The 17,123-nt window shown below is 51.1% G+C and overlaps 1 protein-coding gene across 4 annotated transcripts in view; it reads left to right on the forward strand.

Annotated features, from left to right (window-relative positions):
* The window catches only part of SIPA1L3 (signal induced proliferation associated 1 like 3), a 251,556-nt gene that overhangs the window by 149,884 nt on the left and 84,549 nt on the right, over positions 1-17,123 (forward strand). For all 4 annotated transcript variants that reach the window (XM_065926010.1, XM_065926008.1, XM_065926011.1 and 1 more), the window contains exons 4-7: positions 768-898; positions 11,335-11,523; positions 12,358-12,532; positions 14,635-14,738. In XM_065926010.1, coding sequence (XP_065782082.1) covers positions 768-898; positions 11,335-11,523; positions 12,358-12,532; positions 14,635-14,738 — 599 coding nt within the window. The remainder of the gene's footprint in view (positions 1-767; positions 899-11,334; positions 11,524-12,357; positions 12,533-14,634; positions 14,739-17,123) is intronic.

Below are 17,123 nucleotides of genomic sequence, written 5' to 3' on the forward strand. Positions count from 1 at the left end.
GTAGTGTTGATGTTTCCTCCATCTATGGGAGCATGGCTAGATACAGGTGATGCTTAGGGACTTGAATTATGGTCCTGTTCTGTGATGAACATCATACCCTGAGGGTAGTAATAGCCAACACATCTCACTTGCTCCCTCTGTGCCTGGCTCTGTGCTCCACGCTTACTAACCTATTTAATCCTCACAGTCATAGTGAGATGTGGATCCATCCTTCCTGATCCCATTATATTAATGAGAATGCTGTCAAGTGACGTGGGCCACATCTGATGAGTCCAGGGCCCAGATTTCAGCCAAGCAGAAGACACTTTAGACTACAATCTTACTTCTTTTTTAAGACTAGACTCTTAACAGCTTCACGAGGGCTAATTGGCAGCTAAGCTGCTGAACATTTGCAAATACGAGATAATCACAACGAGAGGCTAAGTTTATTACAAGGCAGGCACCGCACTAAGCTTTTTTTTATTTGTAGCTTCAATTCACTCTCACATCACCACTTACGAATTGCGGGTAGCACTAGGGCCCACTTTATCCTAGATGAGAGCATGGAGACTCAGGAAACTTCTGTGGCTGGCAGGAAGGTGCCGTAAGATGGGCTTGACCTCTCATGGTCTCTCCATCGAGTGTGGCTGCGACCAGGCTTTGTGTGACCAAAACCCCACAGGGCACACAAGAGCCTTCCCCGGCTGTCCCCTCGGCAGGCCTGCCGTGGGACGTCAGCCCTCCTTCCCAGAGAGCTGACTCTGAACTCCCTTGCTCTTCCTTCTCAGAGCACGCCAATTACTTCGGGGTGGACGAGAAGCTCGGGCCAGTGGCCGTGAGCATCAAGCGAGAGAAGCTGGAGGACCACAAGGACCACGGGCCTCAGTACCAGTACAGGATCATCTTCCGGACCCGAGAGGTGGGTCTCGTCACTCCTGTTACTGTCACATGCGTCACAGCCACTCACATCGCTGAGCCCTTATCGGTGCCTGGTTCTGTGAGCAAGCGCTTCCCCTGCTCCAACTTCTTCAGTCCTTCCCACAGCCTCACAAGAGCCATCCCATCAGTCTCCCCATTTTACAGACGAGAAGACTAAGGCTCTGAGACATGTTTGAATCAGTGGCCAAGATTAGAATCCGGTGGGTCTGACCGCAGAGCCCCGGATTCTGACATTTGCAAAAGGTTGAAGGTAGTGAGCATAAAAAATAAAGGGAGAACCGTAGGCAATTCTTTCAGGATCGTGAGGTGTCCTGCAGAGTGGAAAGGTGAATGAAGGCCGCAGGTCTCAGGCAGGGCAGGAATTGGGGACTCTTAGGAGCAGGCACTGCTGTTGATGGGCTCAAGACATCCCAGCCCTGCCCCTTCCATTCAGAATAGAGGAGCCCCTTGTCCCAGCTTGGTCCGAGTCTTCCCCTGGAATAAAGGTTAGCTGTGGCTAAGGAACGAGGCCTGTTCGGGGAACCCTATGTGATTAGGTCTCTGAGTTTTAAATGGCAGATAACCTACTTCTATCTGGGGTTTTTTGTTTGTTTGTTTTTATTAGTTTGGCTCCTATAGACAGAGGAGCCTGCCAGGCTCGTTGCAGCTTGCGAGATCTTTACTTGTGTCATGCGAACTCTTAGTTACAGCATGTGGGATCTGATTCCCTAACCAGGAATGAAACCCAGGCCCCCAGCATTAGGAGGGCTGAGTCTTAGCCAGTGGACCACTAGGGAAGTCCCAGTTTCTGCCCACTTTAAGCAAGGAGTAGAATTCATTGGCTCATGAAACTGCAAGTCCAGGGGTAGGACTGGCTTCAGGCAGAGCTGGATCCAGGCACTCAAATGACGTCACCAGAGCTCTGTCTTCCTATCTCTTCCACTCAGCTGGCTCTGCCACTTTTTGCATTGTGGGTTGTCATTGTCTTCTGCGACTAACAAGCTCTCTCCATGTCATGGGAAAACTTGACCAGCTGCTCAAGTCTTCTACATCTTTCTACTTTCTCCTCCACATTCTTACCTGCTGGGGCTCTGGGAAGGGCTCTGATTGGCTCTGCATGGATCACAAGCCCACGCCCCAGGCCAGTCACTGTCATCAGGGATGGTAGAGCAATGCTCCACCCTGGGTCCCGGGGGCAGGCAGGGCGCTGTTACTGATGGTCCTGTCAGAGCCCCCTGGCGGTGCTTGAGAGGCAGTTCCTCAGCAAAAGGAGAGGGAGCTAGGCCAGCAGAAACGATGGAGACTTCCAAAAGACCCAAAGGAAGACTTTTCCAGAAAAGAGGCAGTCATCAGCTGGGCTTCCCAGGTGGCGCTAATGGTAAAGAATCTGCCTGCCTGTGCAGGAGACATGAGAGACGCAGATCCAATCCCTTGAGTCTGGAAGATCCCCCAGAGGAAGGTGTGGCAGCCCACTCCAGTATTCTTGCGTGGAGAATCCCATAGACAGAGGAGCCTGACGGGCTACAGTCCACGGGGTTGCAAAGAGTCAGACATGACTGAAGCGACTTCGCACGCACATCAGCTGGGCAGACCCCCAAAGTTGATCTCCCTCCCCACATACATTACCCCATCCCCCTTGCTCCTGGCAGACATGGGGACCAGCAGGCAGCCGCTGCCAGGGAGTTTGGCTGTGGGGCCGGCCAAACCTGGACCTCATCCAGACGGCAGATGCTGCACCGAGGGCCGCGGCCCCATCCCCTCACAAAGACCTTCCCACTGAGGGGGAACGAGAGGACACCGAGGCTTTGTGGCAACGCAAGGGAGGCAGCCCCCAAAACTTGGTGTCCATCCCGCAGGTGGTCACCATCCCCTCTGTCTCCCTTGCACTGCCCCCCACCCTGCCTTTCTGGCCAGATGAGCGCCAGGGCAGAATGTGAGATGACAGCTCCCACTGCGTCAGAGTGTTATTTGACATATGGGGAGCGGCCAGGTGAAGTGACAGCGGCAATCATATACTAGTAAATAATATTGCAGCTTCTCTTATATTGCAGGTTCACGTCACACTGCGTGTCAGGCATTTTCTATACTCGTTATGTACATTCGCTCACTTAAATGTCATGACAGTTCTACAGTGAAGGCACTGTAATCCTCCTCATTGTAATGATGAGACAGGCACAGTCAGGATGGGGGACTTGCCCAGAGCACCCTCAGTGGGTGACAGGACAAGGTGTCGGCTCAGGCCCCAGCCACCCCTCGGCTGCCTCTAGGGTTCCTCTGACTCAGCTCAGGCTGTATGTACATCGGACCCATTCATGAGTTATGAATTCCGTTTCATGCCAGCGTTTTATTGTGTTTGTCTTTTTGGTTTTTTTTTTCATGAAGACAGAACATGTAGAATGATTTTTTTTTTTAATGTACCGGACTTTGCTTTTTTTGTTTGTTCTTTTGTTTTTAGGGGATTTTTTTGGCCATGCTCTGTGACTTGCAGGATCTTAGTTCTCTGACCAGGGATCGAACCCAGGCCTTGGTAGTGAGAGCACAGAGTCCTAACCACTGGACCACCAGGGACTTCCCGCAGAGTTTATTGTTCACACCGAGAGTCGTGGAGATGCTACGTCAGGGTGTAATATTTTTCTGTGGTTCCTATTCAGTAGGTTTGAAACTGACTTGGTGCCTTTACTGGATTATGCCTACTTTTATACACTTCCCACCCCCAGTGCCCATGAAAACTAGCCTCTGAGCCGCCCCAGGCTGGACATAGGGTCCTTGGAGCTCAGGGACGCAGGTGTGGAGTTCCTCCACTCGACAGAGATTCACTCAGCACCACCAGCAGCCAGCCCTGCACTGGGCACTGAGGAACCTGCAGTAAATGCAGCAGAGATGCTCATGGGACCGTGGGGAGGGCAGACAATACATAGATAGCCTAGTAAATTATACACTGTGGTGTATGATGACAAGGTGGAACAGAAAGCAAGGAAGAGATAAGTGTGGGCGTGGTAAGATTTTTAGACAAGATAGTCAAGGGCGGTGTCACTCAGAAGAGAACATTTGAGTAAAAGGCCTAAAGAAGATGAGCGAAGGAGCCACGGGGACATGTGAAGAATGCTCCAGGTGGAGGGAGCAACCTGTGCAAAGGTCCTGAGGCAGTAAAGTGCCTGGTGCAGTCACTCAGTGGCTGTGAAACCTTGGACGATTTCTCTCAGAGCTTCCGTTCCCTCCGTGGGATCCCAGTCTCTCAGGACGGTGGCGTAGGCTTGGTGAGGTTGCCTGTATAAAGTAGGCAGTGCTGGGCCTGGCCCTTGGGGAGAGCCCGCAGTTAGTCTTTGGCAGGGGTCTCAGTCTCCCAGCCCTTTGTCACAGTCCAATCAGCCCTGTTAATTTTGGCCCGGCGTGAGGTTCACAGCCAGAGATGGGCCTTTCTCTGACCTCACACGTGTGCGGGCCACGTGGGTGTTCAGGTCTGGGCCCAGCCCCTCACAGAGCTGCCTGTTGGGCACCCAGGCCTGAGGACCTTGTCGTCTGGAGGAAGGGGCAGAGGCCAGCAAAGTTTGCCTTGCTCCTTCCAAAGGCCCTTCCTGGGACTTACCTGGTGGTCCACTAGCGAAGACTCCACACTCCCAATGCAGGGAGCCTGGGTTCGATTCCTTGTCAGGGAACTAGATCCCACATGCCACAACTAAGAGCCAACACAGCCAAGTAAATATATTTTTTAATTTAAAAAAAAAACAAAAGGCCCTTCCTGCCGTGGCAGCAAAGGAGTCACATAACCCAAAAGTAGTAAGGACAATAGTGATAAGAATAGTTAACACTTGTAGTGCATATTCCTGACATGTGCTGTTCCAAGTGTTTTATATTCATTGAGCTTTCACATCCTCTCAGTAGCCCCTTGATGTGGGTTCCATGATCCCCATTCTACAGATGAGGATTCTCAAGGTCTAGGGAGACAGTCACTTGTCAGGGTCCACAGTGGCAGAGCCAGGATAGGAACCCAGACTGCCTGCATCTCCAGTCCATGCTGTTAACCTCTAACCACTCGCTGTGGGGCTGAGTTTGAACCCTGGCCCTGTGAACAGACAGCGTGGGGTTCGGTTGAGCTCTGCCACTCACCAGCCTTGTGACCTTAGGCAGACAGCTTTACCCCTGGACGCCTCCATTTCTTCATCTGTAAAATAGACCTGTACTGTCTCTGCTGTCTCCAGGAAAGGCGGGAAGGTTCCCCTGGACCCACACATGGGAGCTGGTAACACACGGCTGCAGGGTAGCGAGTGCTCTGAGCGGAAGGTTCTGTGATGACGCTGAGGTTGTGGCTGCCCCTCTTTCCCGAGAGGTCAGAGGGCCATGCTGGGGAGTGAAGGTCAAGCTCACAGACAGAGTTCTTTCTGTCCTTCTCCTGTCACGCACTTGTGTCTCGGGGGCCAGAGCGAGGGGCCCAGGCTGTTTTCCAAGCCAGCTGGCTGGTCCACCCCAGATGGCCGCCCCCGGCCACCAGGGAGACAGAGTGGGCCCACGTCTCCCAGCAGATGGGACGGGAGCGTTGGCAGTGCCAATCTTCCCGCCAGGGCGGGAACAGACTGGAGCTGGGCTTCGGCACCACACACCAGAACGTCAGCCTCACCCGCCCTGAGCCTGGACAGGACAAGCTCCAGGTCCAGGCCAGGGCAGCCCTGCCCTGAGCCCCTGGCTGGCAGGACACACAGTCTGCCAGTCGCCAGGGGCCCCCGGGCCCAGTAGCTTCGCTTTGGCTCCCAAACACGAGTTTTTGACAGCCTTAGTTTGGTTAGGGTTAGAGGTTTGTATTCTTTTTCTTTATTGAAAAAAGTAGCAGTCACTCATTATGTATTTAAACATATACACAGTAGAAAAGGAAGAATCTTGTATTAAGTGCAGAAAGTAAGTGAACCTCATTTGGGACCTCACTTGTGTTCAGCAGGTGCCTCTGTTGGTGTGGTGTAATCTCCAGAACATACTGTTAAGTGAGGGGAGAAACCAAACTGTAGCTTCCTACTAAGGTTAAATTTTCTTTACATTTTTAACGGCACATATGGCTTTGTGTAAATGCATTTGTGTACTGTGACAACGACTGACATATTGAGCGCTCAGTTTGTGCAGATCGAGTGGTAATAAGCACTTTATTGAATTTTTTATTTTGACTGTGCTGGGTCTTCGCTGGTGCTTTCAGGCTTTCTGTAGTTGTGGGAGTCGGGGCTGCTATTCACTGTGGTGCACGGGCTTCTCGTGGTGGTGGCTTCTCTTGTTGCGGTTCCCAGGCTCTAGAGCCCAGGCTCAGTGTTTGTGGCACACGGGCTTAGTTGGTCCGAGGCATGTAGGATCCTCTCGGATCAGAGATTGAACCTACGTCTGCATTGGCAGGCGAATTCTTTACCCCTGAGCCACCAAGGACGCCCTTTGTATTGAATCTTTACAGCCTTTTATGGCAGGCACTGTTATTCTCCATCTTATAGATAAAAGGCGTGGAGAAATTCAGCAACTTGCCAGAGTCACACAGCTAGAAAAGGGGGAAGAGCTAGGATTTGAACCGAGGCAGACCGACTCCCAAGGGACCTCCCAGGAAGACCTCTGGGAGAGTGGACCAGTACGGAGGAAGGCAGGCGCGCATCTGAGTCGGGGGCTGGTGAAGAACCCCAGCCTGCGCGGGTGGGAACCTCCTTGCTGGCGTGGCCCTGAGGCCCTTTCACAGCTCAGTGAGATGATTCAGGCCGAGCGGCGAGTGTAGATTTTATTGGGAGAGAGATGGACTGCTGTCAGCGGCTTCTGCACAGAGGAGAGACATGATCTGACTCAAGCTGCTGCGGGAAGAACGGACTGGAGTCAGGTGGTGGCAGGGCGGGCGCAGGGAGACCAGAAGGCTGCTGTCACAATCCAGGTAGGACAGGACCAGGTGGAGGGTGGAGGTGGCCGCACGTTGCAGCCTGCCAGTGCCCTAGTTATTATCCCTAGCAGAGAAGTGCAATCTGGGAGCTTTTCAACGTGGCTTTTGGTCAAGTCTTCAGAGCCAGAAATGTGATGGTAGGCCACCTGTCTCCAGTGTGGAAGAAAACGAAGACTTCTGGGCCACACTCTCTCTTGTCTCCAGCAGAGGGCGCTGGGGGACAGTGTCCGCAGGATTCAAAGGCACTGATCCTGTGGGTCCGTGAGTGGAAATTCACAATCCCAGGGCCACCCAGATTGACAGAGCAAAGCATCCATATCATGGCTTTTCATGATCTATTTCAAGACTATCCTGCCTATGATAAGAGAGCTGTTTGTTTATAACTGGGAACTCCCAACCATGAGATCATCTCCTTTCCATGCCTCTTGCCCAGGTCCTGTTTGGCAAGGGCAGGCTGTGTGTTTAGAGGCAATGTTGTGACATGTTCTTTTTGCTGTCTCTTGCGTCTGTTGACTTCAGGTGAGCGTGTTTTTCCAGTTAACACTAAGCCGTCTCAGTCTTTTAAACTGTAGCCCCACGTGTGTTTCAGGTGCTCACAGCAGTCCCCTCGGGGGAGGATTTTTTTCCCTGTCCTGCTGTAGACCAGGGAGTCATCTTGCAGTGACGCTGGAGCTGCGGTGCCTCACCCAGGACATGGCGTAGCCTGGCAGCCAGCAGTGCTCTGTGGATGGGAGCCCGAGCTAGAGTCAGTGAGGACGCGCAGCAGGGGCTCTCAGACAGGGCTGGCGGGTGTAAATGGACACAGCCACTTGGAAAACTGCTTGGCAGTTCCATAAAAGTGAAAATTAACATGCCTAGTGACTCAGCAATTCCTCTCCTGGGTATAAACCCAGACGCAAATGTGTTCATGTGCTCTGAGAGGTGCTTCCATGAATGTTCCTAACAACACTGTTTGAAGTTGTCAAACACTGGAAGCAGCTTCCACGCTCATCAGCAGTAGGATGGATTAAATCCATCGTGGTAAAAACGGTATTCTCTTGCAGCAACCTGGTCCCATCTCATAGCTGTGGCATTGTGAGAAAGAGACCAGATAGAAATGAATACAAACACATGAAGCTCAGAAACAGGCAGAAATACATCATGGTGCAGAGAGTTACGATGGGATTGCTCTTGTTCTTGTTTAGTCACTGAGTCGTCCCCGACTCTTTGCAGCCCCACGCATGCACTATGACCTGCCAGACTCCTCTGTCCATGCGATTCTCCAGGCAAGAATGCTGGGGTGGGTTGCCATTTCCTTCTCCAGGGGATCTTCCTGACCCATGGATTGAACCCACGTCTGGCACACTGGGAGGTGGAGTCTTTACCACTGAGCCACCAGGGAAGCCTAGGGTTGCTTTTAGGGAAGTGAAAAGGGACACAAAAGAGTTTTTTGGAGACTGGCAATGTGTTTCTTCATCTGGGTGGTGATTGCCTAGATATTCACTCTGTGCTATTTCCTTGAACTGTACTTACATGTGTGGTGTACTCTTCTAGAGTACATTATATTTCAGAGGGAAAAAATTACTCAAAGAGAAAAATCATGAGCTCTGGAGATGTCACACCTAGGGTGGAATCCTGGTTCAGCCACTTAGCTGCGGTGACCTTGGATAAGGCACCTAGCCTCTTAGAGCTTCACTTTTCTTATCAGTAAAAGGGAGAGAGTAACATTCCCCTCCCCCAACAGACCTATACATATACTAGTAGTTATAACTACTATCATGCCTGAATACAGTGCAGTTGAACTATACTTTCATAAATGTGACTTGTTATTAAGATATATCTGTTAGAAATTACTTTGTCTGCAGAGTAACAGGAAACATGACTATAGCTAAAACAAATACGGGGTTATTTTAATTATCTAACAGGAAATCTGGAGGTCGGAAGTGACAGGGACTGACTTCTATGTCATTTTGTTGTTGTCTTATTCCTAATGATCCCAGGATGGCTGTTGCAGCTCCAGACATCTTATCCTCATACCAGTGTCCTTAGAAAAAAATGAGCAGGTGGAAAGGGGCTTTTTAAACCAGGGAAGAAAATCTTTCGCCAAGAAAGAGAATCTACCACAGATGTCTTCCCCAAGCTGAATTTCCTTCTCATGTCATGGCTTGAATCTAGTCATGTGGCCACCTGTAGGAGAAACTTGCATCTGAAAAGCAGCATCTGGGGAAGGGGAATGCAATGGCCATGATTGGCTTGACTAAATGTTTTTTTTTTTTTAAAGCAGTTTAGACAATGTATATTTCATAATTTACTGTTACATTCCATCAGGATATTTGTTACGACAGTCCAGCAGCTAAAACATGTATCTTTGGAAAAAAACTTCAAATGCTTAGTTTTGTAACATATAAACATAATGCACATAACAAAGATATAGCAAGATACCTCCACCTACCCACAAATTGAAAAAGACCCTGATGCTGGGAAAGGCTGAGGGCAGGAGAAGGGGGCAACAGAGGATGAGATAGTTGGAGGGCAACATGGACTCAATGGGCATGAATTGGAGCAAACTCCGGGAGATGGTGAAAGATGGGAGCCTGGGCCTGCTTGCAGTCAGACATGACTGAGTGACCAACAGCAACAACCCAGAAATTGCTACATTTCTGAAACACCTCTGTATTGGCCACAGTGCTTTCAGCTCTGAGAAAACTTAAGTCTGTAAAGTACCAGATGGTAACTGTCTTAAGTTCTGTGGGGCACATGGTCTTCTTCAGACTATTGAGCTCTGCTAATTTAGCGTGCAGGTACCCACAGGTAAAACAGACGAGTGTTTTTTGTTAGTGTTCTAATAAAACTTGACATTATAGACACTTATGTTTTAATATCATATACTTTTCACATCACACGATATTCTTTAATTTTTTCAACCATTTAGAAATGTAAAACATTGCAGGCAGTGGGCCAGATCCAAATCACTTGTGGAAAAACATACAACCCAACCCTAGCAAGGCACTGCAGCAGTGAAATGGGTGAATGCTGGTAACCAACCTTTTATTTATTCATTTTGCAGCATAGTTCAAAAAATACAAATTATAACAATGATAGTATCTAACATAGCGCTCTTCCTGTGTCTCAAACACTTATTCTAAGGACTTCAAAAATGTTAACTCATGTACACCTCAAAGCAATCCTAACATGTTGTTATTATCACTTCTTTTTTATAGAAAAGGAAACTGAGGCACAGAGAGGTTGAGTGCATGCCTCATGCTAGAATCTGAGCCTGGGCAGTTGGAGTCCCGAGTCCACGCTCTTAACCTCTGTGTCATGTTGCTTCTACTAAAAAGATAAAGGTAGTGAAGACCATGTAGGATTCTCATATAACTCAGCAGCAGTATAAATTGCAACCTGCTCTGCAACCTGCTAAATATCAGTTCAGCTCTGCAACCTGCTAAAACAACACTAACATATTTCTTTCTGTAGTATTACTTTCTTATTGTGTAGGGTGTTTTCAGCTTTTTTTAAATTTAACTTGTTGTTTAGTTGCAAAGTCACACCTGACCCTTTTGTGATCCCATGGATTATAGCCCACCAGGCTCCTCTCTGTCCATGGGATTTCCCAGGCAAGGATACTGGAGTGGGTTGCTGTTTCCTTTTCCACTGACTAAAGGTTTTAAAATCTGGCTGCACATCAGAATTTCCTGAGAAGTGTTAAAAAAAAAGAGAATAGGTTTGTAAACATACAGATATATAAGTGTGTGTATGCTGCACACATACATGCATACGTACAGATGAGCCTGGGCCCCACCACCAACCAGCTGAATCAGAGCCATCGGTGGTGACTTTGACAGGAAGCCAGGGCTGCAGTTCAAGACCCACAATGGTACTGCTGTCTGGGGCAGGCAGGTGTTTTACCTAAGAGTGTGTGGTAATAGACTTCCCTGGTGACTCAGGCAGTAAAGAATCCACCTGCAATGCAGGAGGCTCGGGTGCGATCCCTGGGTCAGGAAGATCCCCTGGAGAAGGGAATAGCTACCAATGCCAGGTTTCTTGCCTGAAGAATTCCATAGACAGAGGAACCTGGTGGGCTACAGTCCATGGTGTCTCAAAGAGTTGGACATGAGTGGTAATACATGTACATATATTATTGTGATAATGACAGTGAAAGTGTTTGTTAGCATGCCAACATCGTAGTGCCTGTTTTATTCACTCTATTACCTGATATTATCCACCGCCCTACCTGCGCATCAGCTCCAGGAAGACAGGGGTCTTTGTTTTTTCACCACACTAAAGAGGGCACTGGGACAATGTTTGTTGAACAAACAAAGGCTGTTCCATCCACTGTCCCAGCACTCCCTGGAAGCTGAAGTGTAGAGATAGGAAGTCACTTGGTCAAGATCTCACAGCCAAGGGGCAGCAAGTTCAAGTTCGTTCAGACCCAGTGCTTTCCAGCCCCAGAGTCCAAGCTTCTGACCATCACACATGTCGCTGTGAGGACAGAACAGCCTCGTGGGCTCTCTCTCATTCCTTCCCGCGTCCTGAGAGCCTCATCTCCCCCCTTCTCCCTGGAGCAGCTCACCACCTTGAGGGGCTCCATTCTGGAGGACGCCACACCCACCGCCATGAAGCATGGCACCGGGCGGGGCCTGCCCCTGCGGGACGCCCTGGAGTATGTCATCCCTGAACTCAACATCCACTGCCTGCGCCTGGCTCTCAACACTCCCAAGGTGACGGAGCAGCTGCTGAAGCTCGACGAGCAAGGGGTGAGCCGGGGCCCAGGGGGGGTGGGGGCGCAGGGGCAGCAGCCTGCAGCACCACTGCCTGACCCTCTTCCGTCTCACTTTTTTTTTTTCCTCCAAAGAACAGAAACCCACTCAGGCTAGTTCCAGTAAGAGGAGGAACCTTCTGTCAAGTTCTAGGGCTGCCAGGAGCCAGCATGTGGCTGCTGGGGCTCCCGGGGGAGATAGTCCAGGACTGAGGCAGCCACCGGGTCCCCGTGTGTGTCAGTGCTTCTGCTCCCTCGCTGCATACCGCCTCCCCCTGCTTCTCTGGCCCTCCCACAGCTCCCAGAGTTGCTATTAGGATGAGAGCCTTGTACAGGCCCCGGCTAGCTGACCCTCAGTCCCAGAAGAGCCTCTCACGGCCCCACGCTTAGGTCACGTCACTGTCTATGGTCCAGTGACCAGGGCATCAGGGACACATAAAACAAGCATGGCTACCAGGACTCACCCCCTAAGAAACGTCGGCCCCCCTGAGCCCTTCAGAATTGCCTTTTGCAGAACCTTAGCCAGTTCCAGCCCACCTGCTGTGGGAAGCCAGCCAGGGTGACCGTCTTTCCCTCGAGAGCGCCACCCTCCACCCTGTGTAGAAAGCCAGGGCGTGGTGGCGGCGCCCCTTGCCGTGCCTCTCTGGAAACGCGGGGAGGGAGAGGGACGGCTGGGACACGCCCCCACCCCTCTTTTCTTCTGTGGCTACGGCACTGAAGCCCCATGTAAGCCCAGCAGCCAGGGGGAGCCCCTTCTGTCCCGCGCCCTCCTCCATCTGTCTGGCCTGCCTCCCTGACGCTGCTCTCGCCGACGCTGCTCTCGCCTCTGCAGCTCTGCCGGAAGCACAAAGTGGGCATCCTCTACTGCAAGGCCGGCCAGAGCTCGGAGGAGGAGATGTACAACAACGAGGAAGCCGGCCCGGCCTTTGAAGAGTTCCTCTCCCTCATCGGGGAGAAGGTCTGCCTGAAGGGCTTCACCAAGTACGCCGCCCAGCTGGACGTCAAGAGTAAGTGGCCGCAGTGGGTGGTCTGGCGGGGGGAGCTCTAACCAGCCCACTTATCCCACGGGCTTAGTCCTGGTGATCCCCTGGCGAGGACGCTGGGCAGCGGGCACTCAAGGCCTCGGCTGCTGACAGCGTGGGCGGCGCAGGCGCTCTGGATGAGTGTCGCGTGTTCTGGTAAAGCCTGAAGATGGTCCTGTGCTGTGTTTCAGCACCTGCGCTCCCAGACACGTGCTCTGAGATCCCGAGCACGTGCGTGCCCGAGGGGCCACAGCCACAGACACCTCCATGGTGCCCACTGTGCCCGAGGACCCCAGGGAACACAGTGCTCCTGGCCAGTCTCCCAGATCGCAGCCACCGGGAGGTCACCTGGCCCTGGTGCTGGCCAGCCATGGATTCAGTGACCTCACCTGTCACAGCTTGTCCCCTGGGATGTCAGCTCACAAGAACAGGCATTCCTCGGTCTGTTCTACTGCTGCTTCCCTCGCACCTACTTAAGTTAAGCTGGGGTCCTAAGGGGCCAAGGCATAGGCCTCCAGGGTGAGTGTGACACCCTGGAGTCAGTTGCAGCGCGGCCTGTGGGTTCACTCAGACATGCAGCAGAAACCACCTCCTGGCTGTCCTGCCCAGACAGGAAGGAACAATTCAAGGTGATAGAAGAAAATATGGGGACCCTGACCTTGTATCGGGCCCAGGCCTGGACAACATGGTGTGTGACCTGAGAGGGGTGAGTTGGAATAAAATAGACAAAGAAGGGACAAGAAACACGTTCCAAGAAAAAGGAGCAGCACATGAGAAAGCCCTGAGGTCCCAAGCTTCAGGGAATAAATGGGAAGGATGAGCTGAGGGGGCAGGCAGGGGCCTCACATGCAGGACCTTTACTGCTGAAGATCAGTGATTTGGGTCTCTTTCCTAGGAGAATTTTGAAACTCATAAGAGGCAGCATTGAATACTATTAAGAAAACATTCTGGAGACTTCCCTCATGGTTCACTGGCTAAGACTCCATATTTCCAGTGCAGGGGGCACAGGTTCAATCCCTGGTCGGGGAACTAAGATCCCGCATGCCAGGTGGCACAGTAAACAACAAAAAAGAACAATGCGTGGCATGTCCAAAAATTTTTTAAAAAAGAAAACACTCTGGAGTCAGATAGTCCTAGTTCCAGTTCAAGCCCTACCACTCACTGTAGAGTGTAAGCCCTGGGGCGAGTCAACTCCATCCGTGTGCCTCAGTTTCCCCCTTGGAGTCCATAATCAGGGATTTCTCCCTAGTCATAACACCCTGCCATTAGAGAAGAACGTGTCTTGATGCTCAGGATTATCATTTCCTTCTTCATAGTTTTGCAGTCTACATATGCATCTCTAAATAATATAATCCATTTTGCCTGTTTCGGGACATAATGTGAATAGAATTGTACAGTTTGTGCTCCTTTGTGTCTGGCATCTTTTGTTCAACATTGCATTTGTAGGATTTGCCCATGTGGTGGCTGTGACTCATTCATTTTCATGGCTGTGTATTTTTCCACAGTATGAATTGACTATCCCTGGGACTGACATATTGAGAACAGTTGTACCCATATCCTGGGGCACTCATGTATGATTTCTCTAGGCTGTGATCCTAGGAGAGAAAGTGCTTAGGTCTTCAGTGAAGCCTGTCTTCAGGTTCAGTAACTATTACTAAAGTTTTCCAAAGTGATTGTACCAATTTACACACCTCACCAGCTGCACAGAGGGTTCTGGTTGCTCCACACCCTCCCCAACCCTTGGCACTGTCAGACTTTGAAATGTTTACCAGTCTGGTGGGTGCTTAATATAAGATTTCCTTTTTATCTGAATTTACTGAAATTTTATTGTTGTTGCTGCTGCTGTTGTTGTGGCTGTGTGACATGGGATCTTCGTTCCCCAACCAGGGATCAGACCCACGTGCCCTGCGTTGGATGGACAGAGTCTTAACTACGGAACCACCAGGCACATCTCTAAATTTACTGAGCTTTAAAGAGTGAAGTTAAATGAAAACATCGACTTAAAAACTAACACAGATGGCATGTGGGACATGGCAGGAGCCCAGAGGTTTTGGAGACGTGGTGCTTAACTGATGTTTCTGTTTCAGCCGACTCCACAGGAACCCACTCCCTCTACACGACGTACCAGGACTACGAGATCATGTTCCACGTCTCCACCCTGCTCCCGTACACCCCCAACAACAGGCAGCAGGTCAGTGGGGCCCAGGGTGGGGGCTCCAAGTGACTTCTGGTTGATGCACAGCTGAACCCGAGGCAGCTTCCTTCCCCACGGCCTTTGGCTGGCCGCCCGCCCGGCACCGGCTCTCCTGGCACCATCTCGTGCAGCAGGTGGAGGCCTTCGGCCCTGGAGACCCTCCCTACCGCGGTCTCATCGCCTGGGGGTTGGAGACTAGGTCAGGTGTCATTTTTTTTTCTGGCTTTTCCTTGGCCACCCTGCTACCCCAACTCCTCTCAAGGGTCTCTTGAGTCATCAGGGGTCCTGTGGGGAAAGACCCAAGTGAATCAGTCAACATTGTATTTTGACTGTAAGTGACAGAGTACAAATCAAATGAGCAAAAGCAAAAAGTGAGATTTACCGAGTTATATAATTCTCAAGTATAGTTCCAACACTTTGGCCACCTGATACAAAGAGCTGACTCATTGAAAAGACCCTGATTCTGGGAAAGACCGAGGGCAGGAAGAGAAGGAAGCAACAGAGGATGAGATGGTTGGATGGCAACACTGACTCAATGGACATGAGTTTAAGCAAACTCTGGGAGGTGGTGAAGGACAGGGAAGCCTGGGCATGCTGTAGTATATGGAGTCGCAAAGAGTCGGTTGGACACAACTGAGCGCCTGAAGAACAATTGTCAAGTACTGGGAGAGGACTGGCTTTAGGTATGGCTGGATCCAGGGGCTCAGACAATGTCAGGACTTCTTCCTGTTTCTCACCTCTGCTTGTATTCTTAGTGGTTGTGTTCAGAGATCTTCCCAAGGAGTGGCACCTTACATCCCACCAGCTTAACTCCCTCAGGAGGAAGAGAGCTCTGCCTTGCAAGTGTCCCAGGGATAGAATGGACCGATTGGCCTAACCTGAAGCATGTGCCCACCCCTAGAGAGGGCCAGTGGGAGGTGCTTTCCCAAAGGGGATGGACACAGCTGCCTGGAGGAGGAGGAGGTGCGAGGTGGGCACAACAGCTGCTGCGTGCTGCCAGGGCCTCCTCTCCTGGACACGCCATGCATGTCCAGGAGCACTTTCTCATGAACAGAAACCCCACAGGCTTTTGATGGTTTAGGAAGTGTGTGTATATTTTCCTGTTGGTATGGGGTTTCCCAGGTGACTCAGTGGCAAAGAATACACCTGCCAATGCAGGAAGCCTGGGTTCGATTCCTGGGTCAGGAAGATGGTCTGGAGTAAGAAGTAACAACCCACTCCAGTAGTCTTGCCTGAAAAATCCCCCAGACAGAGCAGTTTGGCGGGCTACAGTCCATGGGGTCACAGAGAGTCAGGCACGGCTGAGCACGCACACCACACCACCGCAGGTGACAGTGTACAGTCTACTGGCCAAAAATGGTCAGACATCAGTGATTTTTAGAACATTCACCTAGTAGCAGCTGGAGGAGCATCGCTCTCGTTGGACCCGAGTTGCGTTCTCTGCCACTTCCTCAGTGTCATCTCACCTCCCTGGGCCTCAGGCCCCTCCTCTGAAATGGGCAGAACAGTAGCACCCACATCTCAGGGTCGTTGGGCAAGGACCCTGCACTTGTGTGTGAAACCGGAGCTCCTGGCAGGGCCCAGCACAGGAGGTACACTGGAAGCAGCTGAACGTACTCCCGGAGGCGTGGTGGGGAGGGCTTGGGTTGTGGGGTCACGCAGAAGTGGATTCAAATCACAGCTCCCCCTTCCATGACTCTGGACTGAGGGCAAGACGTTTAACCCCCGTGAACCTAACTTTTCTCATCAACAAAAGGCGGTCAGGTGAATTAATCCCTCACAGGACTTGTGAAGGTGACGTGAGGTTACAGCTTTCACATGTGGGTGGACGACGCCTGGTTCAGGGCTGGTCACAATAAATGGGCACTTCAGCAGTTGAGTTTAGTCCTGTGTATAAAACACAGAGAGCCACCAGTCCGGCAGGGTGTGTTGTGCCCCTACGTGCAACCAGATTTCACACTCCCGGCCACCTCACATAGAGTTGCACGCGACTCCCACATTGGCGGGAATTCCTAACGGTTATATGAAGACTAAACTTCTATACCTAAGAACAGTGTGGGACTTCCCTGGACATCCAGTGATTAAGACTCTGCACTTCCACTGCAGGGGACGTGGGTTCGATCCCTGGCTGGGAAACTAAATCCCACATTCCCACACGGTGTGGCCAAAAAAAAAAAAAAACAATGTAATTTTAGCAAGGAAGTAAAATGCTAAGAGTACATCATCGCCTTTAAAGATGACAGTTTTTCTCAGAGGCCATAACAGTCAGGGGGGACATGCCGGGGTTCCTGTGGGCTGATCTGAGGCTATCACCCCAACCTTCTCAACTCAGGTAGCCAGAGATGGGCTCTGCCAGTGGTGTCGAGGCTGCCTCTGCCAGTG

This window comes from Muntiacus reevesi, chromosome 2 (genome assembly GCF_963930625.1).
Source record: "Muntiacus reevesi chromosome 2, mMunRee1.1, whole genome shotgun sequence".
Classification (NCBI taxonomy): domain Eukaryota; kingdom Metazoa; phylum Chordata; class Mammalia; order Artiodactyla; family Cervidae; genus Muntiacus; species Muntiacus reevesi.